Source organism: Tasmannia lanceolata, unplaced genomic scaffold (assembly GCF_043159265.1).
Source record: "Tasmannia lanceolata isolate RefF3 unplaced genomic scaffold, GAP_Taslan_0.1 ptg000002l, whole genome shotgun sequence".
Classification (NCBI taxonomy): domain Eukaryota; kingdom Viridiplantae; phylum Streptophyta; class Magnoliopsida; order Canellales; family Winteraceae; genus Tasmannia; species Tasmannia lanceolata.
In genome coordinates, this window is record NW_027518679.1 from 23,087,481 (window position 1) to 23,110,633 (window position 23,153).

Consider the following 23,153-nt stretch of genomic DNA (forward strand, 5'->3'; position numbering starts at 1 on the left):
GCCGAAATATAGAAGACATGTCAACAGATAAAAGGAGGAAGAAGAGCTGGAAGTTAAACATACATATTAACATGAAAATGAGAAATAGGGTTAGATATAAGGCATATTTGAACAGAAAATGTGGAAGGATGCATAGCAGAAACTGACAGACGATCATTTAGACAGGTAGGTGGCCAAATGAATTCCATATATCAATCAATTACCAGTTGTCCATTACAAACAAAATAGGCTAATATGACTCCAAATTCGTAATATATGATCCACCGTGACAAAAAGACGAGCTTTATTGATGTCAAAAGCATAATCAAAAAATGACCACAAACGAAATTAGTACGCAACTATTATTATGGAAATTAAACATGACTTCTGCAAACAAATAATTATAGTTTAGCCATTCAATGCCCGAATTAAGGCATATGAGCTGATATATAAAATGATATAAAAGAATAAACACAAAAATATCTGAATATGAAAATAAATGATATAAAAGGATGCAGCAAATACCTTCACACCTTCGCATTAGTCCTAACAAACCCAAGCTGAGCCAAATAATTGCTTTCAGCAAAGTCATGCAATGTACGATGAGCTCGTGCCCCTTCACGATCACTCCTACAAAAATCTTGCTTCAAGTTTCTCCTGAACTCATTGGCATCCTGAAGAAAGACTTGAAATCAATTGAAAGAAAAACTAAGAAGTCGTGGTTGAAATAAACTGTCAACAAAACAAGTAAATGTACAGTCCTCTGGAAAAAGAAAGAACTCAATACCTAGCAACAAAACCAAGGAAAGCTTCTAAACTCAGTCTAGGACCTCGCCAACTTTCTTTAATATAGATTCCAAACCAGAAAACCAAGATCTGCTCGAAGGTCTTAATAAGGTCCAGACCCACAGAGATACATGCAACACAGGTTTTAGCACGTGGGACCCCTTAAATGGACAAGCCGCACCATTGACATCCCTGGTCCAAAAATCTCATGCATTTGTGAGATGCCATGTGTTGGGATCAATGGCACTAAACATGAATCACAAATGTGGGTTATTGATCGGAGCTTAGCATCTCATTTAAATCGGGTCTCACAAGTAAAAACATGTGTCGCGCATCCAGAATAGAACCCTGCCTTTACAAGACCCTCGGCTGGCATGTTTCTGCTATGCATCTCTGTGTCTGTGTATACTCAATATTATCATATTAAATATACAGTATAATGCATGTGTATATATATGTGTGTGTGTGTGTGTGTGTGTGTGTATTAAATATTCAACGTGGGAAAAGCTTATACGTAGGGGTGCCTACATATAAGCTTTTCCCACATTGGATATTTAACACACACACACACACACACACACACACACACACATATATATACGGGTGTAACTTGGGTCGGGCTCAACCCGAACCCGACAGGTTCAACCCGATTTTGGCTCGGGTTGGGTTGGGGGTGGGGAAAAGCCATCCCGATTTAATTTCGGGTTGGGTTAGGGTTGAGGCCTTGGCGACCCGAACCCAACCTCCGTCCTCTAATTTTCTAGGATTATTCTATTTTTTCTTGTATTTTTCTATTTGGCCCTAGATAAACCCGAACCCAACCCACGTCAACCCGAACCCAACCCGGCTCAACCCGACCTTTTTTGGAGGCGGGTTGGGTTAGGGTTGACCATCCTCAACCCGAGGCTTGGATTGGGTTGGGTTAGGGTTGAGAGAATGCTATCTCGGGTTGGGTTAGGGTTGGCCGCAACCCGACCTGAGTTGCACCTCTACTTATATGGTCGATCGGCCAAAAAATAGTCGGGGGCCACATTGTTGGGGTGATCCAAAGCATTCATTTGGAAGGCCCTATCATAGATAGGGTGTCCACCACTGTGGACCCCACTGTTTTTTGGCCGACCGACCATATAAGCTTATATGATCGGCCGACCATATAAGCTTATATGATCGGCCGACCATACTCACTTTTCCCTATATGTGTGTGTGCGTGTGTGTGTATTTATGTATGTATATGGGAGTGTCTAGGCAATTTTTCACTTCTCTCCTGAAAAAGAGGGGCCGTGAAATTACGGGACCATCGCAGAAGGCATTTCGCTGATGGGCTGTTGCATGTGAGAGCAGCCACACAGGCTCAGATTTTGTCTAGTTCATTTAATTCATCTGAGGCTGCTCTCACATGCAACAGCCCATCCGCGAAACTGCCTTCTGCGATGGTCCCTAGCAAATCCTAGGGGTGCAAATCAGGTCGGGTTGGATCGGGTTGAGGCCAACCCGACCCGAGGAACCCATTTTTCCAACCCGAACCCGATTTCCAACCCGACAAGGTTCAACCAGACCCGACCCGAGGAACCCTTTTTTCCAACCTGACCTGACCCGACTTCAACCTGATCCAACCTGAGTTTTTAAGCTTAAAAAATTCATAAAAAATATCGGGTTACACTCGAGTCGGGTTGCCAAGCCCGCAACCCGAACCCGAACTCAACCCGACCCGACTTCAACCCGATCCAACCTGAGTTTTTATTCTTAAAATATATCGGGTTACACTCAAGTCGGGTTGCCAAACCCGAACCCGACCCAAACTCAACCTGGGTTGGGAAAAGTCAACCCGAACCCGGTCCGAACCGACCTTTTTTCGGGTGGACCCGAGTTGCACCCCTAGCAAATCCCATATAACTTATAAATCACATATAATTTATACATACATACATACATATATATATATATATATATATATATATATGGGGAAACTGATTGTGAGCGGCCCCTCATATAAGCTTATATGAGGTGACTGCTAAAACCATGGTGGGCCCACATTTTTTGGGTGATCCGAACCGGTCATTTGAGAGGCCCTGACATAGATAGGGGGTGCCCAAAAAATCAGCTCCATAGGATCATCCCAACCCTTCGTACTGTGGAAGTGAAAGAGGGGAAATTGGACGGGTAAGTGGGCAAATTTATACCCGCCCATTTTCCCCTCTTTCACCTCCATAGTTCTAAGGCTTGGGATGATCCATGGAGCTGATTTTTTGGGCACCCCCTATCTATGTCAGGGCCTATCAAATGACCGGTTCAGATCACCCCAAAAATGTGGGCCCACCATGTTTTTAGCTGTCACCTCATATAAGCTTATATGAGGGGCCGCTCACAATCACTTACCCCTATATATATATATATATATATATATATATATATATTGAAGTAGTGAATATTTTTTTACTTCTATATATCCAGATAGGACTGCTTAGAATTGCCATGCCAAGTGTCAGGATGTTTGAAAACATCATTTTCATGCATGTCAAGAAGTGTCAAGGTATCTGGCTGTGCCAATACTTCAGCAGACCAAAAGCCGAAGTGTCCATGAAGCATTATTGCATGAATCTCAAAGAAAAATAGTATTAACCATCCCTCCTATTGGCTAATTTAATGCAGTATGATGAATATTGCAACTATAAGGCATAAGAAATATGAATGAGTGCTTAGTAGAAGAGAAGTTCAGATCCAGTAACGTAAAGAAATTAGGATGCAGTCCTTGCAAAAGATTGATAAACTGATATGTAAATAGGGGTCTAGATGATATTCCAACCAAAAAAAAAAGAGGATAGCTGAAGAGGTAAACAGAATATCAAATTGTTACCAACTGATAAGCAGTTGGCAAACCATTCAAGACCAGAAACTCATGATGATATGGACCTGTAAAAATTCCACCATTTGCTCTTCAATGGTACCATGCATTGCCAAAGTTTCCACATGAATAGGGCGAGTGGCGCCCATCCGGTGAGCACGACTAATAACTTGTTCCTCCATGCTGATTAAATACAGAAATAAAAATTTGAAAAGAAAGTTAGATACATGATAATTGTGCCTCAATACAATAGAAAAAGAAAGGATGAATAGTTAATTAAGTTTGAGAATTATGGGTAGAAAACAGAAGTAACAAATAGTGTCCCTGCATCATCCAGCGCATCCAATTTTAGTCAAAATCAGAGACTACTAACAGGTGACAAGACCCCTGATACACTCTTTTTCTAGTCAAAAAACTCATGAAAAAGAATGGCACTTTAACCATGGAACCAATAAAAATGGTATCTTCTTTTAAAGGATGGTAAGAGTATGAGTGGGGTAGAGAAAAGCAAACCAGGGGCAGGGTACTAAAAAAATAACAAGGAAGTATTGAACTACAAATATATATAGGTTATTTTAGTTCTGGACACATGCATAAGCACAATTTCCACATACTGCATATTCTATGCAGGAGATTACCTTCTGTCCCAGATGGGTTCCATTAAAAATACGTGTGTAACAAAGCTCAAATCAAGACCTAAGGCTGCACTTCCATCCATCAGAAGAGCCATACAGTTTGGATCGTGTTGAAAGATAGTCAGTGACTTCATCTTTAGCAGAGAGAAAATCAGTCCAAAGTTAGTATTATAGCTAAAACATAAAAGGAGGGAAATGTACCTAGATTTTAGAAGCTAAAACCTGGATTTTACAATCCTAAAAATGTACAATCTAGGTTTTTGCTTATAAATCTAGGTTTCGGCTTGTGAAATCCAGGATTTTACAATATTGGATTATAAAATCTTTGCATCCAAACGGCGTGAAAGTGAATGGACATGGTTGCTAGATGCATACCTTGTTGCTAGAATGCATTGGACTATACATTCCAACATATTCGATTCCGGCACCAGTTAACTGTGAGAAAATAAACAGAATTCATAGCTTTCCATTTGTAAAGCACTGTCATAATTTAACCATTCACGGTAAGTGAACTACCTGCTGTTCAATGACATGTATATGTTCAAGAAATTGAGAGAATATAATGACTTTCTCAGGAAGTATTTTATAAAACTTGTCATGTATGCCGGAGTTAAGTCTCCAGTGACTTTTCTGAGAAGACAAACGACCCTCACCACAGGACTTCATATCATCACTTTCATCAATACAGTAACCAATCTTCCTATTAGCCTCCTGCAAGCCTTTTAATCTTTCTACCAGGTACGCAACTTTGCTGCTTGATGTTGATTGCCAATCAGGATCCCAGTCATCCTGCATAAAACCAGGAAAAAGTCATATTCTAGTAACTAAGGAGTGACACGGAGAACCATTTAAAAAAATGAGTGACAGAAAGAGAGAGGGGGGGGAGAGGGGGAATAAACAAGAGCTCAATCAAAACAAGGCATGCCTGTTTGTATGAAGGCTGCAATTCAATAAGATCTTTGGGAACAGGCCACTTTGGATTGGGATTTTCGAGATTTAATATTTCAGGACTCTGCATCTCATAAGAGTTCCCACAGCCAGGAAAAGTACATCTTTCACTGTTCAGAGCAACACAATCGAGGCATAAAAGATGCCTACATGGTGTGATAACCGGTAAACGGCACCATTCTTTGCACCTAAAAGCACCAAACGAAACATGGGTATAGTCTAGATAGTCTAGCAGACTAAAGAATAGATGGCACATTAAATAAGAATGGACATTTACCTGAAACAACTACCGCCATTCAGAAGAGCATATTTTATAAAAACATACTCCTCGGAAACAGGGTCCAGACCTTGTTCCACAAGTATATCCATTGTTTCCTGAATATCCTGACCAGCATCCGTTACTTTAATATGTCCGGCGACACAACAAGATAGCCTTACATTCCTAATTGTGTTACTCCGAAATTTCCATTGTTTAGGATTCAAGAGAGATTCAACATGAGAAGGATCATTCCAATCAGCCATTAAAATATTGCGGCGAACAGTAACAACCAGCTCATTGTAACTCCTTGCATGTTCTTCAGTAAAATGGAGAAATGTCACTTTTTTTATGCAAGGAGGAATAGCTTTCAAATCTATTTTTCTCGCACTAATCATGCACCTCTGAAGTAGTTGTAAGAGACGGGACCGCCCCTCCTCCATCTCTGCCTCAAAAGGCCTAAGAATGCCGGCTTCCCATGATTTCTGATGGTGTCCGTAGGCTTCCTCGTGAAGGAATTTAAGCATGGGCTGTAGCTGAGCCAGTTGACTGTTGGGTGTGTTAGCAGTTGGCGTACCAGTTAATAACCATCGATTTGAAGCAGCCAAAGAGATGGCCATCTGCAATTTGTTTGTAAAGTTAAGGCTCGAACCAAGTGTGTGCCCTTCATCTAATATTACTCTAAGCCAGTGCACTTGCATCAATATGCTCCTTTTACGTGGGCCCCATTCTAAACTTAAACGATTAAAGGTGGTGATGACAATATCATAATCCCACGCAAGATTGTGAGCAAGGGGTTTCTTCTGATCAGTCCATACATAAATGCGCAGCTGCCCAGCCCTAACATGCTTTAGAATTTGGGTTACCCAGTGATCAACTAAATTTGAAGGAACAACAATTAGGGTTGCTCCTGACAAATATAACCGGAATAAGTCTAAGGGCTTCGTGAGAGCAATTCGAAGTGCAGTTGTATCAAATTCCAAGTTGACAAGAGCACATGGGTAATACCATCTACTTGTATCCCTTTCGGCCCTTCTGATGAGACCAAATGCTTGAAATATTTTACCGTATCCCTGCCCATCTCTGCCCAAATTAATATCTGTATCTACAACTGGACGTCTTAACCCGATTGTTTCCATCTCCAAAAGTTTTTCATTTGAAAGGTTAGCTAACCAAGTTAAAGCCTTCTTTGTTGCAGAATTAATCAGTGTGCAATGCTCCTTAAGCACACTTTCAAAGAACGATACATTTTGCTCCTCCCCCTGAGGAGTTCCTTTGGTGTAGAACCCTGGCATGTATGTTATGGTGTGTCTAAAGTCCCAAGACTCCTCTGGAATGGCACAACTCTGATGGAGGGTATCACTATTCATACTGCAAAACCATGCGGCTGTAGCATCTAGTATACTTCTGTCTGAAAGTTTCCGCCACTTGCTACAAGCATCACACTGAACCCAAGTTTCATTAGATTCAGAGCAACCACCACTAGATTCAGAACAAACACCACCAGCGTTCTTAGTCTTCTTGGGTGACACATTGACTTGCTTTGCATGAGACTCACCGGGCCCGCTATTTGAAATGTGTCTACTGCCAACAACACTTTTTCTTACCTTCTTTTTGTTGGAAAGAGGAGAGCTACTTTCGTAATTATTGAGAAGATTTCTTTTCACACGACTCAAGTTCTTAGTGCATCGAAGTACACGTGCCGCAGACAATGACTGTGTATCTGTGCAAGATGTAATGTATAATTTGCTGTCGGGAGACCCAGCAGAACCGGCACATAGTTCAGAACTCATTAACCTTGCCTTCTTTGGTGAGGATGATTTTGAGTTCCCCACAGATTCGGGTGAGAACTTATCAGGACAAATTTGTTTTCTTCGTCCATTCTGACCAATGAACCTTTTCCACGTTGACATAAAGCTATCTGGAGTAAAACAATCAGCACTAAGTTCATAGTAACCACATCTTTGGTCAGGATTATGAGTACACCATGTCACTACAACTCCTTGCGGTGGGTCTGCTAATGTTCCATGTGTCTTTAGAATAAGAGAAAGGGCAGTCACTGTCTTTCCCAAGCCTGGCTCATCACAGAACATTCCTCCACGGAAATCTCTAATGGTGGGAGCCATCCCAGTTGATATTTCACCAGAAATAGCATTAATATAAAAATGGAAACCGTCCTCAGTTGAGAAGTCCATATAGAGAGGATGTGACAGAACCTCGGCATTGTTCTCACGTCGTAACATCCACTCAATTGCTGCCTGTTGATGAGGAAAAAGCGTAAGTTTCATACATGGCATAATTGATACAGCCAAGGATCTTAGATGGCGGCATGTGGCGGCAATCCTAACAAGGTCTTTTGGGCCAAGAGCACTCAGCACATTAGTCAACACATCATCAGAGACATCCCAGATGCCAGAAGTACAAGAAGAATTTACAGACTCCATTTTTGTAGAATATATCTTTCCCACCTTACAAACAGCTGGTAAACTCTTAAAAATTTCGTGAAGCTCAAACAATCTATTTTTAGGAGAACCAGAAATATTGGGATGCAAATTACATCCAAGAACATGACAATCAGAGGGACTCCAAATGAATTTATCATTTTCATGGGCATATATGTCTTGATTTCCACCAGAGAAAAGTAATGATTTCCTCGCTTCCCAATCACAACTGTAGACAAATGTCCCTGAATTGTGTTAGAAGACCAGGCATAAATTTAAGTAATTGGATAAAATATAAAATCCATATCAAATTTAATATAGATTTGCAAATCTAACAATGAAATCAATTTAACAGAAATAATGTGACAACTCATTCTGGGAAATGAATTAATGGTGCTGTAATGCAGAGCTTATTTAGAAGTAAAAAACTAGTGTTTATCTAGAAATGACAAACATAAAATCCAAACATTTCGTGAAGCACAACAGTGGGTCTAGGCATAACTTTACAGGCACCAAAAGAACTGGACCAGTCTGCCGTTATGGGTAGGCGCATTGTCCCAATAATGTTTCTTTTTTGCAAATAAATGTGTTGAAAATGTTGAAAGTAGCATGGGTTTGATGGGATATGGGGCCCACAAATTGTAAATAGAATGTGAATGAACTGTGTTTGTCTTTTATTAGTAGTGGGGGGCAGGATTGTAATTTACTTTAAAATCACTTAAGCATTGAACTTTAGTTTTATGACTTAAGTGAGAAGGGCCTGTCAACTTTTGGTTGGCTTTTCAACACCCCAACACGCACGCGCGCCAAAATGACTTCAATAAAACACTTTGTAGGTTGGGTTTCTCCAAATAGAAGAAAGATTCATATCCCATCACAGATCGTCGATCCTACGGAAGACAACACGGTATCAGAGCAAAATGTGGATATGAGATAGTTATGATCACTTACTACATTTTTTCTTGTTTTCTTATTTGTTCTCGAAAGGAAGAAGACCATAGTGCTAACGACATGAAGGCTGATCTCTCTGGGCCATGAAGCTGATCTCATCAGTTGCATGGCACCTCTCCTTTCAGGTCTGGAATCTGAAAAAAAGGCTAAAGGTTAAGGATCGCGTACATGTATTTATCAGATTTCTTTTCTGATTTTTATGGGAAGTTTAAAAAAGGTTCTTTTAAAATCTAGAGTCATCTGATTTTTTGAATTAAAGAGGATAGAAGTTTTTTTTTTTATCTGATGCGAAGTTGTATAGCCCTCTCTGTCGTTCTTCCTTTACGAGGGATTTAATGAAAATGGTTTCAGTTTAATTGGATCGAGACTCATCTTGGAAGGAATTATTGATCGAACAACAAGGGTATTTTGTGTTCCTTTTGGAATAATTTTACCTTATGATGCCATCTGATTCTGAGATACCCGATTAGATCGATACTCATCGTTAGATTGGATGGAAGTAATTATCTTGAATGGTCAAAATATGTGTTGCATGGATTCTTTGCCCCCTTATGCCGAATCCGTGTCGAAAAATTTCCACACACAAGGACAGGGATTCACATGGGATACAGCCGGATTCTTGTTATGGCCGTGTCCTGCATGAATCCTGCTATTTTTTTACGAATCTGACACATTGTTGTCTCTTTGAAAATGTGAATCATGTATATTTTCCCTTTAACGTGTTTTCTTCTTAACTTTTTTTTATAAAAGCACAGCGCGTCCTCTCTTAATAAAAAACCTAACGCCTTGACCCTAAACCCTCAAACATCAACCCCCTTCCCCCTTCTTTGACTACCACTTTTATTGCTCTCATTCCAAAAGTTAAAGGAGCAGTGAAAGTATCTGACTTTCGGCCTATTAGCTTGGTAGGTTGTCTATATAAGATCTTGTCCAAAGTTTTGGCGGACCGGCTAAAGAGGGTACTTCCAACTATCATTTCTGAGAATCAGAGTGCTTTTGTTGGCCAGAGACAAATCTTGGATTGCTCGCTGGTGGCTAATGAAATGGTGGATTGGATGGCAAAATCAGGTGAGCAAGGTGTTATTTGTAAGCTGGACATGGAAAAAGCGTATGACAGAGTGGATTGGTAATGTTTGGACTACTTTCTACAAAGAATGGGTTTCGGTGGGAAGTGGCGAGGGTGGATCAGAAGTTGCTTATCTTCAGCCTATTTTTCCATTCTTATTAATGGCTCTGCAAAAGGTTTCTTTAAATCATCTCGAGGCTTGCGTCAAGGGGATCCTCTATCTCCCTTTTTATTTGTTATTGTTGCGGAAGCCCTCAGCGTGCTGTTGATGAAAGGCCGATTGGAGAGTCTGATTTCAGGGGTCAAATGTAGCGAATCTGGGATTGAAGTCTCGCACTTGCAATTTGCGGATGACACCCTTCTCTTTTCCTCTCCCCAGGCCTCAAAGATCCTCAATCTTAAGGCAATTCTCAGGTGTTGTGAATTAGTAATAGGGCTTCGATCAAATTTCTCAAAATCCAGACTTTACGCTGTTAATATAGACGAGGAAGGAGCTTCTAGTCTAGCCAATATTATGGGGTGTTCGCTGGAGAGTCTGCCTGCATCTTATTTGGGATTGCCCTTGGGAAGAGGGCGACCCCATAAAAGTGCATGGGATCCCATTGTGGAACGAATCGAACGACGACTTGATACATGGAAGAGGAACTTGGTATCTAAAGGAGGCAGATTAACCTTGATTAAGGTCGTATTGGTCAATATACCGATGTACCAGTTATCATTATTTAAATGCCCTGTGTCTGTTGTCCAGCGTATTGAACAGATTCAGAGAAGATTTTTGTGGGGGGGACCTGAGCAGAAGCGGGTTATGGCCTTAGTGAATTGGGAATTGGTTTGCAAGCCAATTCAAGGAGGAGGCCTCAGAATTCGAAGGATCAAGCAGGTAAATCAAGCACTGATGGGAAAATGGCTGTGGAGGTTTGATGAAGAAAAATCAAGACTATGGACTAAAGTAATATCAGGGAAATATGGTGCTGCTCAAGGTGATTGGGTTACTATGAATAGCTTTAGCAAATCCGGGGTGATAATATGGAGGGATATCCTGTGCCTAACTCTTCTATTTGATCGAGGAGTTAGGTATAGAGTGTATTTCGGCGACAGGGTCTCTTTCTGGTCCATGAGGTGGTGTTCGAGTTCCCCTTTAAAAGTTTTATTCCCTGACCTCTTTTTAGTTGCCGCTGATAAGTCAGTTTTAGTGAAAGATTGCTATGAGTGACTCGCTGGTAAAGTTATCTGGAATCCTCTCTTTCGTCGGAATTTTTTTGATCGAGAATTGCCCTCGGTGACAAATCTATTTCAGACTCTTGATCAGATCTATATAAGTTCTTCAGGGGAAGACAGAAGGGTGTGGGTATTAAACTCTTCTGGATGTTTTTCGGTCAAGTCTTTCTATAATAGTCTGTTGCCTTATGAGGTAAATGCTCTGGTAGCAAGGGTATGGAAAATAAAGGCTCCTCCTAGAGTATGTTTCTTTGGATGGTCAGCGTTAAGAAATAGAATCCCAACGGTGGACTTTCTGAGAAAGAGAAATATGCTGATTATTGATCACTGTGCTATGTGTATTGAATCAGGGGAGTCGGTAGACCATATTTTCATCCACTGTAGAGTAGCTCGGGAGGTCTGGGCGAGGATTTTAGAAAGGTTTGGTATTAATTGAGTGTTTCCATCCTCTCTTCCAGACTTGTTCACAGGCTGGTCATGTACACCATGGGGCAAAAAAGGTAAGCGATTGTGGTGGCTTTCTCTAATGGCCTTCTTATGGGTTATATGGATCGAAAGGAACTCTCGAGTCTTTGAAGGGAAAGCTAAATCTCCTTACTTTCTATTTATTAAGGTCATTGCTCTTACTATTTCTTGGGCTCAAGCTCTTCCGTTATTCCGATTCGTTTCGGCCTTCGAATTGTGGGAAGGGTGGGGAGTTGTTTGCAATAGCCAGGAGAATATTAATGTTTCCATCCAGCACAAGTGCCCTCCTCCTGAAGGGATAGTCAAATTAAATTTCGATGGCTCAAGCTTGGGTAACCCTGGCCCGGCAGGGATTGGTGGAGTATTAAGAGACAGTGATGGTGGGGTCTTTAAGGCTTTTTCTGGTCCAATCGGCATAGCAGATTCGAACGAGGCGGAGGTAAAAGCAGGGCATCAAGGTATCCTGTGCTTGGCAAGGGGCCGATTAGAAAGTTGTATTGTGGAGGGTGATTCGCTGAATGTTATCAGATGGCTTAGGGGCCCTAGGTGTTCTCCGTGGCGTTTTCTTCATTTCTTTGACGAAATTAAAGATATCTTACAAGGGCTTCAGGTATCTTTCCAGCATGTGAGAAGATCTGCTAATGATGTGGCCGATAAGTTGGCGAAAGATGGAGTTTCGAAGCAGGATTTCGATCTTTATGATTTTCTTCCTCCCTAAATGTATCTCCCGGGATAGTTTAAGTTCCTTGGGTGTTGTTTGTTTTTCTTGTTTTGTTTGGGGGACTTCCTCGGTCTTCTTTTAATATATTCTGCTACCATTCAAAAAAATAAAAATAAAGGCCCTAACACCTCGACCCTCCACCCTCAAATTTTCCATGAACATATACGCATGTGTGTGTATATTTAAATTTTTATTTTTATTTTATTTAATAAAATTACCGAATCCACGGATCTTACATTTTGGGGTTTGTCGAATCTGACACCTAGAATCTGTAAGAACCGGTAAAAAAAATATATATATATAAATATAAAAATGGCCTCATAGGTGGGTAATCATCGGCCATTACTCATTTTCCCCAAGTTAATCGGGCATGAGGACATCTGGCATAATGGGGCGTACACGATTCGAACCCAAGTCTAAGCTAAGATTGAACGGCTTCCTACCACTAAGCCACCGCCCCAGATGTCAACAAAAACGGAATAGATATATATATATATATGTTAAAAATTTCCAATAGTCACTATTCACAATAGTCACTATGCGAGATTACTATGCAGAAATACTATGCAAGTTCACTATTGAGATACACTATTTAAAAGTATTATTCACAGTAGGACCCACCGAGTACTATTTACAAACGAGTCCCACCATCAGTAGGTCCCACATCAGCGGGCCCCACACCCGCAGGTCCCACATCAGCGGGCCCCACATCAGCGGGCCCCACACAAGTAGGTCTCACACAAGTAGGTCCCACACAAGCGGGCCCCACGACCAGCGGGTCCTACCACCAGCGGGACCCATCCCTAGTGGAAACGAAAATATCATCGCACCGACGAAAATAATAATAAAAAAATGCAAAAATACTATTGACCGACAAAATTAATAATAAAAAAATATTATTAACTATGCAAAATACTGTTAACCGACGAAAATAATAATTTAAAATAGTAAATAGTTTTTACTATGCAAAAGTACTATGCAAAAATACTATTGACCGACAGAAATAATAATTTAAAATAGTAAATAGTCTTTACTATGCAAAAAGTACTATGCAAAAAAATGTCTATAAATAGAGGAGGAGGAGGAGAAGAAAAGGAGAAGAGAAGAGAAGAGAAGAGAAGAGAAGAGAGAGAGAGAGAGAGAGGAAGAGAAGAGAAGAAAGAGAAAGAGGAAGAGAGAGAGAAGAAGGAAAAAGAAAATCCACTACCAAGTAAGTCTTTTATAATAGTCTCTCTTTCATGGTTGGTTCTACCACCTAAAATTATTTGAAAGCAATGATCTCTTTCAATGGTTGGTTCTACCACCTAAATTATTTAATGATCTCTTTCATGGTTGGTTCTACCACCTACCTATATTTTATTTGAAGTAATGGTTGGTTTTACCACCTATATGGATAAAGTAATGGTTGGTTCTACCACCTATATACTTAACGGTGAAATACTAGCATAGTAACCGTAAAGTAAACTTTATCAACTTATGGTGAAATGAATAGTGACATGATGGGGCCCACATAAATAGTGACATGATGGGGCCCACATAAATAGTGACATGCGGGGCCCACATAAATAGTGACATGATGGGGCCCACATGAATAGTAGCATGTGGGGCCCACATGAATAGTGAACACAGGGAACCTTATTTTAGGACATAAATGGACACAGAAAGGACAAGTGTTGTCTGTGTGATATTAAAAGGACCTAGACTAAAATAAGTTGACCTATTTCACTTATTTGCCTACAGGAGCCATCTCGTCCTACTGCGACTATAAGAAAAGGCAGGTGACAGCTAGACCTTGTCTTGTAATGGTGTTCAATATAATTGTCTATGCAATGTAGCTCTGCTTATAAATTGCCTGATAAATACCTGCTTAGTGAATTTATACTCGCTTGCTTGGAATCAAATGAATTGAAATGAATGCTGGAATCAAATGAATTGAAATGAATGCAGGAAGAAAGGCAAAGGTAAGTAATTGCATACATGTTGCATACATGGGGGAAAGTGAAGGGGAACTTAAGGGTGTGGTGGAATCATCCTGGGACCTAAGGTCCAAAGGCCAACGCGAGAAGCGTGTACTGCCTTTCGTTGGCAAACCAACCAAAAAGGGAAAGTATCCCCGAGGGATAGTATCCCCGGCTCGGCAAATGCGAGACCGTAATCCAAGTCCATAACGTCACTACCTTCAGACAGGGGTAGTGGTTAGCCGTGCGGCAAGGACACCGGCAGAAAAAAATAAAAGAAAATGAAAAAGTCAGAAAAGAACTGACAGAAAAATAAATGGGGGAAAAGCCGGATGTACCTGGGGAATGTGCTGTCTCATTTTATAAAATTGTTGCATACATGCATACATAGCATACATTGAAATTATTGTCACTCCTTTGATTTATATTGCCATGGGCATTGTAATCTTTATTCTAGACATTATTGAAATGTGGATTTTATTGTATGCACTGTTATTATTGTCTCTTTTACTTTGCTCGGTCTTTGGATGACCCTGCTTTGACGTTGATTCCTCCACCACAGGGGTTGAGGCATTAGATGGCGGAGCATTTGCAAATGAAGGAACCATGGGATAAGGGACTGTGTGATCAGAGAGTTCGTTCCTGGAGTCCTTGCATTTTGACGTCTTACGTCATATATCATTTTTAAGTTGTAATAAGATTCTATCGGGATCGTCGTTGATGCTTGTATAAAAAAAAAAAATATTTCCATGATTTTTACTTTCTTTTGCTCGTAGCGACACGACGGAAATCGGGTCGTTACAGTTGTGGTATCAAAGCCCGGGTTTACGGAAACCCTGGTGCTTGTGGGTTGTGTCGTTAAGTAGGGTTAGATAGCTAATAGGTGACATATGATGTGTCACATTTCAAGGGTAAACTGGAAAAAAAAAAAAAAAAAATTGATAGTGGTCCACCATCAAAGAACTTGTGCCCCCACTGTGGAAGGATTCACGTTGGGCAATGCTGGAGAAGAAGGGATTGCCCTAAGGCACCAGCCTTCATCCAAAACCGCCCACCTCCGCCACAATATCAACCGGTGCAAACAATCAGCAGAACCAGGGAAGAAGAAATCAGTACCGCCCTCTGACCCAAGATAAGAACGCACAGCCAGGAACTGAAAAGCGTTTCTTCGCCCTAATCAACGAGGTACAGGATGGGGCCTAATCAACGATGACAACGAGGTACAGGATGGGGCAACAGAAGGTCAGAAAACTTATTTATAAATTTTGGATTATGGGAAACAAGGGAATTCATAGGAGTAAAATGTCTGCCTAGAATAGAAGATTAGTAGTATTTAAGAGGCAGTGCAGATTATGATGGATTTCACAAGACGTTAATTTCTAATCAAAATTAAGATTTACAAAGTAAAGGAGATGATCTTAAATTATCATGTGTCGAGATTCTGATTATCAAGATATCTAGGTTATGGGCGTAGGAATTTCGGGGACGAAATTTTTTTAAGGGGGGTAGAATGTAAGAACCGGTAAAAAAAATATATATATATAAATATAAAAATGGCCTCATAGGTGGGTAATCATCGGCCATTACTCATTTTCCCCAAGTTAATCGGGCATGAGGACATCTGGCATAATGGGGCGTACACGATTCGAACCCAAGTCTAAGCTAAGATTGAACGGCTTCCTACCACTAAGCCACCGCCCCAGATGTCAACAAAAACGGAATAGATATATATATATGTTAAAAATTTCCAATAGTCACTATTCACAATAGTCACTATGCGAGATTACTATGCAGAAATACTATGCAAGTTCACTATTGAGATACACTATTTAAAAGTATTATTCACAGTAGGACCCACCGAGTACTATTTACAAACGAGTCCCACCATCAGTAGGTCCCACATCAGCGGGCCCCACATCAGCGGGCCCCACACAAGTAGGTCTCACACAAGTAGGTCCCACACAAGCGGGCCCCACGACCAGCGGGTCCTACCACCAGCGGGACCCATCCCTAGTGGAAACGAAAATATCATCGCACCGACGAAAATAATAATAAAAAAATGCAAAAATACTATTGACCGACAAAATTAATAATAAAAAAATATTATTAACTATGCAAAATACTGTTAACCGACGAAAATAATAATTTAAAATAGTAAATAGTTTTTACTATGCAAAAGTACTATGCAAAAATACTATTGACCGACAGAAATAATAATTTAAAATAGTAAATAGTCTTTACTATGCAAAAAGTACTATGCAAAAAAATGTCTATAAATAGAGGAGGAGGAGGAGAAGAAAAGGAGAAGAGAAGAGAAGAGAAGAGAAGAGAAGAGAGAGAGAGAGAGAGAGGAAGAGAAGAGAAGAAAGAGAAAGAGGAAGAGAGAGAGAAGAAGGAAAAAGAAAATCCACTACCAAGTAAGTCTTTTATAATAGTCTCTCTTTCATGGTTGGTTCTACCACCTAAAATTATTTGAAAGCAATGATCTCTTTCAATGGTTGGTTCTACCACCTAAATTATTTAATGATCTCTTTCATGGTTGGTTCTACCACCTACCTATATTTTATTTGAAGTAATGGTTGGTTTTACCACCTATATGGATAAAGTAATGGTTGGTTCTACCACCTATATACTTAACGGTGAAATACTAGCATAGTAACCGTAAAGTAAACTTTATCAACTTATGGTGAAATGAATAGTGACATGATGGGGCCCACATAAATAGTGACATGATGGGGCCCACATAAATAGTGACATGCGGGGCCCACATAAATAGTGACATGATGGGGCCCACATGAATAGTAGCATGTGGGGCCCACATGAATAGTGAACACAGGGAACCTTATTTTAGGACATAAATGGACACAGAAAGGACAAGTGTTGTCTGTGTGATATTAAAAGGACCTAGACTAAAATAAGTTGACCTATTTCACTTATTTGCCTACAGGAGCCATCTCGTCCTACTGCGACTATAAGAAAAGGCAGGTGACAGCTAGACCTTGTCTTGTAATGGTGTTCAATATAATTGTCTATGCAATGTAGCTCTGCTTATAAATTGCCTGATAAATACCTGCTTAGTGAATTTATACTCGCTTGCTTGGAATCAAATGAATTGAAATGAATGCTGGAATCAAATGAATTGAAATGAATGCAGGAAGAAAGGCAAAGGTAAGTAATTGCATACATGTTGCATACATGGGGGAAAGTGAAGGGGAACTTAAGGGTGTGGTGGAATCATCCTGGGACCTAAGGTCCAAAGGCCAACGCGAGAAGCGTGTACTGCCTTTCGTTGGCAAACCAACCAAAAAGGGAAAGTATCCCCGAGGGATAGTATCCCCGGCTCGGCAAATGCGAGACCGTAATCCAAGTCCATAACGTCACTACCTTCAGACAGGGGTAGTGGTTAGCCGTGCGGCAAGGACACCGGCAGAAAAAAATAAAAGAAAATGAAAAAGTCAGAAAAGAACTGACAGAAAAATAAATGGGGGAAAAGCCGGATGTACCTGGGGAATGTGCTGTCTCATTTTATAAAATTGTTGCATACATGCATACATAGCATACATTGAAATTATTGTCACTCCTTTGATTTATATTGCCATGGGCATTGTAATCTTTATTCTAGACATTATTGAAATGTGGATTTTATTGTATGCACTGTTATTATTGTCTCTTTTACTTTGCTCGGTCTTTGGATGACCCTGCTTTGACGTTGATTCCTCCACCACAGGGGTTGAGGCATTAGATGGCGGAGCATTTGCAAATGAAGGAACCATGGGATAAGGGACTGTGTGATCAGAGAGTTCGTTCCTGGAGTCCTTGCATTTTGACGTCTTACGTCATGTATCATTTTTAAGTTGTAATAAGATTCTATCGGGATCGTCGTTGATGCTTGTATAAAAAAAAAAAATATTTCCATGATTTTTACTTTCTTTTGCTCGTAGCGACACGACGGAAATCGGGTCGTTACAGAATCCATGTCATATCCAGACACTCAAATTTGAATCCATGCAACACAAGCCAAAAAAGATAGGATAATTTCAAATACCCATTTTGTTAATACATAATTGTCTAATTAATTGGACCAACTGCCCTCTGTCTGGCATTTAAGTGCAACTATGATTTCCGTAGTCCCCGCTATGCCAGCAATAGGGAATCCTGAGTTCACCGGAACTCCCCAATTTGATATGTAGAAACGGAATGCAAGTTGCTTTATAGTTTGATTCCCCAAAAATGATAAGTCTCCAAGCTTGACCCTTCAAGAATGTTTATTAGTAGCGATCAAGGTTGGGATACATCAATGGGAGAATAAATGAACCAAAGAGGAATGAACCTAACTATGAAAAGTGGGAGCCTGAAAATTTTCACAATGATGTCATGGTCGCTCCACTCCATGCAGCCCAGCACTGGTAGGTATGTTTTCTTCTTGCAGTCAGCAAAAGAACTATGGGATATTGTAGTCTAGAAATACACCCATAAGTATCATATTGCTAGTATTTATCAACTTCATCAGGACATAGCAAATCTCGCTCAAGGTGAGAAGATAATTGTATACTATTTTACTCTCAGATATAAGAGGGTAAAGCACTTAGCCTAGAAAATATGAAGAAACGCACGGAGAAAAGGAGGATCTTTGAGTTTCTAACAGTAAACGGGAGCTCCAAAAATACGCGTAGGGGGGGTGAAGCTCTACGTGAACAATTTGTCTTAGTTTCGAACTCTAACCCACGATTAAGTGGAGAACTAGTAGAGGAGGAAAGAATATACTAGCTACAAACAACAATAAGTTGTAGTCACAATGGGAAAAAGATGAACACTAGAAAGGTTTATTATGATCTAAATCCTCATCTACGTCAGAGATTCGGAGGATCTAGCACTCACACTGCCACTACTAATGGAAAAAATGCTAGTTACTTAGACAGAGAACTAAAGATGCAACATTTTTGCTGGCCTCGGGTAATTCATCTAGTGATCCTCGAGATCAATTCATTGATGATCTCCACGAACACCTTGCAACTCTAAAGATAACTTTGAGCTTCTTGTCCACTGTAGATCCATCGTCAGGTATCCATCGTGCTTCTACTCATCAAGCTTCTTTGTCATATCTTACTTCCTAGATTATTAATTCAATGGCTTGAGACCACATGATTGGTAAAACTGATAGTCAATTGGAGGTGATTTGAGAAAGTTATGGACTGCGGGCGTAGTACATGTTTATTAACAGATTTCTATTTTAGGGTGGTTTTATTATTAAGTAAGGATAGTTAGGTCATTTGTTATAACTTAAGTCACTAAGTTATAACATAACCCTTTTGTCTTCGGGCCACTTTTCTCACTTAAATCTATTGAAAGAGGCCAAAGGGATGAATTTTGACAATTTTGAAGAGATCATATGAAGCACTTCCCTCCCCCTTTCGCGTGCAAGGTAGAGAAACCCTAGGGTTTCTCTTTCTATCCCTTCTCCTCTGCCATCTTCTTCTCGTCTTCCTCCCATATTTCTTCTACTTCTCCCTCCCATTCCTTGTCTGGAACGCATTAGTCTAGAACCTTTAAACCTGTCCCATAGCATGCTGGGTCCCACCCAGTCCCATACCTAAGTGGGCCCCACTCAGGACCATAACAATGCACCATATCTCCAAACCAAAATGCAATTCAAAACTCCCAAGAAAAAAAATCCTCCTCAACAAGAAACTAGTCAAATAATTTATCTTTTCTTGAGAAACAAAAATGGGGAAAAAAAAACATTATACATTTATACCTCAAATGCTTAAACAGAGAAGCCGCGATTGCGCCTGATTTGGGGAATTGCCAACCAGACCACAACGCCAATGGCAAGTACACATCGATCAAAAGCACAGCCCTCGCATCATTTCCATCCCTACTAACAGAAACCCTAACTAAGCTTGCAACAATCTTCAAACAATTACGCAAAGTCAAGGCATGAACCTTTTCAATTACATTTATACTCCTATCCACAAACCCCATTCCCCGCCTCCTATTCCGCAAACCATTACCACCATCTTCGCTCCCTTGAACCCTAATTTTCCCTAAATCATCGTTCTTTTGAACCCTAATTTTCCCTCCCCAACGCCTCTTCCGCGAAGTATTCACACCATCATTGCTTGCTTGAACCCTAATTTTCCCCAAATTAGGGCTCGAAAATTCGCAACCGAGCTGCGAATTCCTGCTGGATTGGATCGGTAACAGTGATATGAAGTCATCGAAAGAGCGAAACCCTAGGTTAGGGCCATCACGAAAGAGAGAAAAAGGGGTTCCAGGAGCTAGGGTTTCTAGGGTTTTGAAGAGGTCATTTTTTTCTTTTTGTTGGGGGGAATTTACAGAGAGCACGGAACAAAAGAAACCACAGAGCTTGTGTTTGTGAAGGAGATCTTCTGTTGGAGAGTCCGGCATTTGCAGAGGGGAGCGAATTTGGAAAATTGGGGTTGGGGTTTGGGATTTTGCCCCTGATTAATTGATTGAAGGAAATTGAAGAAAGAAGAGGGGGAGAGGAAACTGTGGGTTAGGGAGCCGTTGTTTCTATATTATATAGTATGTGAAGGAGAATAATAAAGGCGAGTAGTAAATTCGCACCCACTGTAGGATTATTCGCGCCCCTTTTAACGTGATTTTGACGTCAAAAAGCGTAAAAACGAGGGGGTTTGACGTCAAATCACGTTCCAGTGGGCGAATAATGCTACAGTGGGTTCGAATTTGCCATCTCCCTAAAAGAAGGGCTGGAATGGCAAAAAACAAGCATAGATCTGCCCATGTGTAGGTAACGGGCCACTAATAGGAAGTACGTATCTAGGGAAGAGAAAAGGGCAGTGATGAATTCACCCTCTTCTAAGATAAATTCACCACCTAGGCCACTACCCGGTATAACACTAAAACACCCGGCACTCTCTGTACAACATGAACAGTTGGTGTGCCTAACAATTGAATATTTGAAGTTTTGAACAAGGTATGCCACACACATACTTACGAGATTTGATATGGTACATAATGCACGACCCACACCATAGGATGATCCAAACCGTCCATCTGATGGGCCTAAATAGGTTGTGCCCCAAAACTCATTTCTATAGGATGATCCCAAACGTCCGATCCGAGGTCTAGGATCATCCTATGGAAATGATTTTTGGGAGCACGACCTATGTACCTTGTGGCCCATTAAATGTACGGTTTGGATCATCCAATGGTTTATAAATCTGAACAAGGTGAACCCCACTTTATTTTAAAAATATATACGTGCACCTATATATACACACACCATATAACTCATATTTATTAGAAAATTCATTGTGACCCTTATTCCAGTAACCAAACCGTTCATTTGATGGGCCCGATGTAAATAGGACTTTTCCTGAAAATCATCTCCATATGACAATCCTAACTCTCCAACTTGTAGAGGCTGATCGGAGGGTTTGGACTTTTTGGTAGATTTTGTTGAAGTTCAAATTTAAACAGCGATTGAAACTTTGAAAATTTCGGGCGAAATGTATATATACAGAAATTTCGTCCATATACCGAAATTTCGGACGAAATTTCAGCGAAATTGAGTAACGTTTCATGTATGTGGAGTTTCGGCTTTGGATAAGACCGAAATCCGAGATTTTGGCCCAAATTTAAAACCTTGGTTAAGCCCCATCAAAGGTTCATGTTTGGTAGAGAGAGAGTCCCAGTTGTACCCCTTCACAATCAGCAAGTGGGTGAATTTATCCTGTAGGGGGTGAATTTATCACCCAAAAGAAAATTATGAAAAATAATATTTTCTTGAAAACTTTTTAATGTTTTTTTTTTTGGGAAATGATATTACCCACTAAACGGATAAAATCCCCTCCCTTAACGGTTTCTGTGAGAATGGTTCCGTTAGAGGGAGGATGCCCATCCCCATGCATCTCACTTTACCGATGTGGGACTATTTTGCTTTTGCATGGAACCCCAACATGGCAACATCCCCCCGAGTCTATTCCCTTTACCTTGGCCGTGTTCCACTTGTCCCATACCAGACTGACTGGGTCTCACCCAGTACCATACTTAGGTGGCCCCCACTCAGGACCGTAACAACATGCACCTTGCCCAAACATCAAACCCTTTCTCCGTCTCAAAATGAAAACAATAACTAGAAACACTAACCCTACTCCGTCCTTAAATCGTGGAATTTTGGCTTGAATTTCAAGGCCATTCTCGTTTTTCACCTTGGCTTGGAAATTGTTTTCTCTAATCTTTTGAGAATCCTCATCGAATTCTGCATATTTTTTTATTGTTACGAGAAGCTTTAATTGATGAAAGCCAGAAACTTTCATGCCCTTTTCTTTTCGAATGGTTCAATCTCGAACATTCTTGTTGTTCAAATGAGGGTATTTTTAATGGGAAAAACATATTTGGTTAGGAATTTTATTTGACATAAATATTCATTTATGTATAACATGATGGTATTTTCGTAATATGCCTGAATCCGATCTAGCATGATTTTTATCAGATCAGGGACCGATGGATCTAGCCCATATGCCCAAGTTCTGTCAAACTAAGCTTGGACCCTTTTAGATCCATTGCATCCTCTGGTTCCATTGATGCTCATGCCTATTGACATCCCTATCTCAAAGATTGTTATGCAATTTTGCCTAAATGCAATCCCTGTAATGATTTTTGAGCTTGTAATTTTCATTACCATTTATCATAACTTCTCCTACAGAGAAATTCATTAAGACCCTGTTTGAATTGAAGGGTTTTTTTAGAAATTTTTGGAAAGGAAAAATATTTCTATAATTTCCAACTTTTTTTTTTTTTTTTTTTTTTCACACAGAGAATAATAACTCCAACCTTATTTAATTTTTCAATTGTGGGACCTTCAGTTTATGATAATATTTCTCTAGATTAACCATAATCA

General features: G+C 40.3%; 1 protein-coding gene across 2 annotated transcripts in view; it reads right to left on the reverse strand.

Annotated features, from left to right (window-relative positions):
- LOC143890036 (SNF2 domain-containing protein / helicase domain-containing protein / F-box family protein) overlaps positions 1-20,802 on the reverse strand; it is a 42,857-nt gene extending 22,055 nt beyond the window's left edge. The window contains exons 1-8 of one of the 2 annotated variants that reach the window (XM_077394667.1): positions 20,022-20,802; positions 5,468-8,116; positions 5,168-5,378; positions 4,759-5,031; positions 4,618-4,677; positions 4,246-4,376; positions 3,676-3,790; positions 505-653 (exon numbers count right to left, since the gene is read on the reverse strand). In XM_077394667.1, the coding sequence (XP_077250782.1) occupies positions 507-653; positions 3,676-3,790; positions 4,246-4,376; positions 4,618-4,677; positions 4,759-5,031; positions 5,168-5,378; positions 5,468-8,116; positions 20,022-20,674 (4,239 nt within the window). In that variant the 5' untranslated portion in view covers positions 20,675-20,802 and the 3' untranslated portion in view covers positions 505-506. The remainder of the gene's footprint in view (positions 1-504; positions 654-3,675; positions 3,791-4,245; positions 4,377-4,617; positions 4,678-4,758; positions 5,032-5,167; positions 5,379-5,467; positions 8,117-20,021) is intronic. The other variant, XM_077394594.1, reaches the window with a different exon arrangement.
- Positions 20,803-23,153: the final 2,351 nt, after the last annotated feature.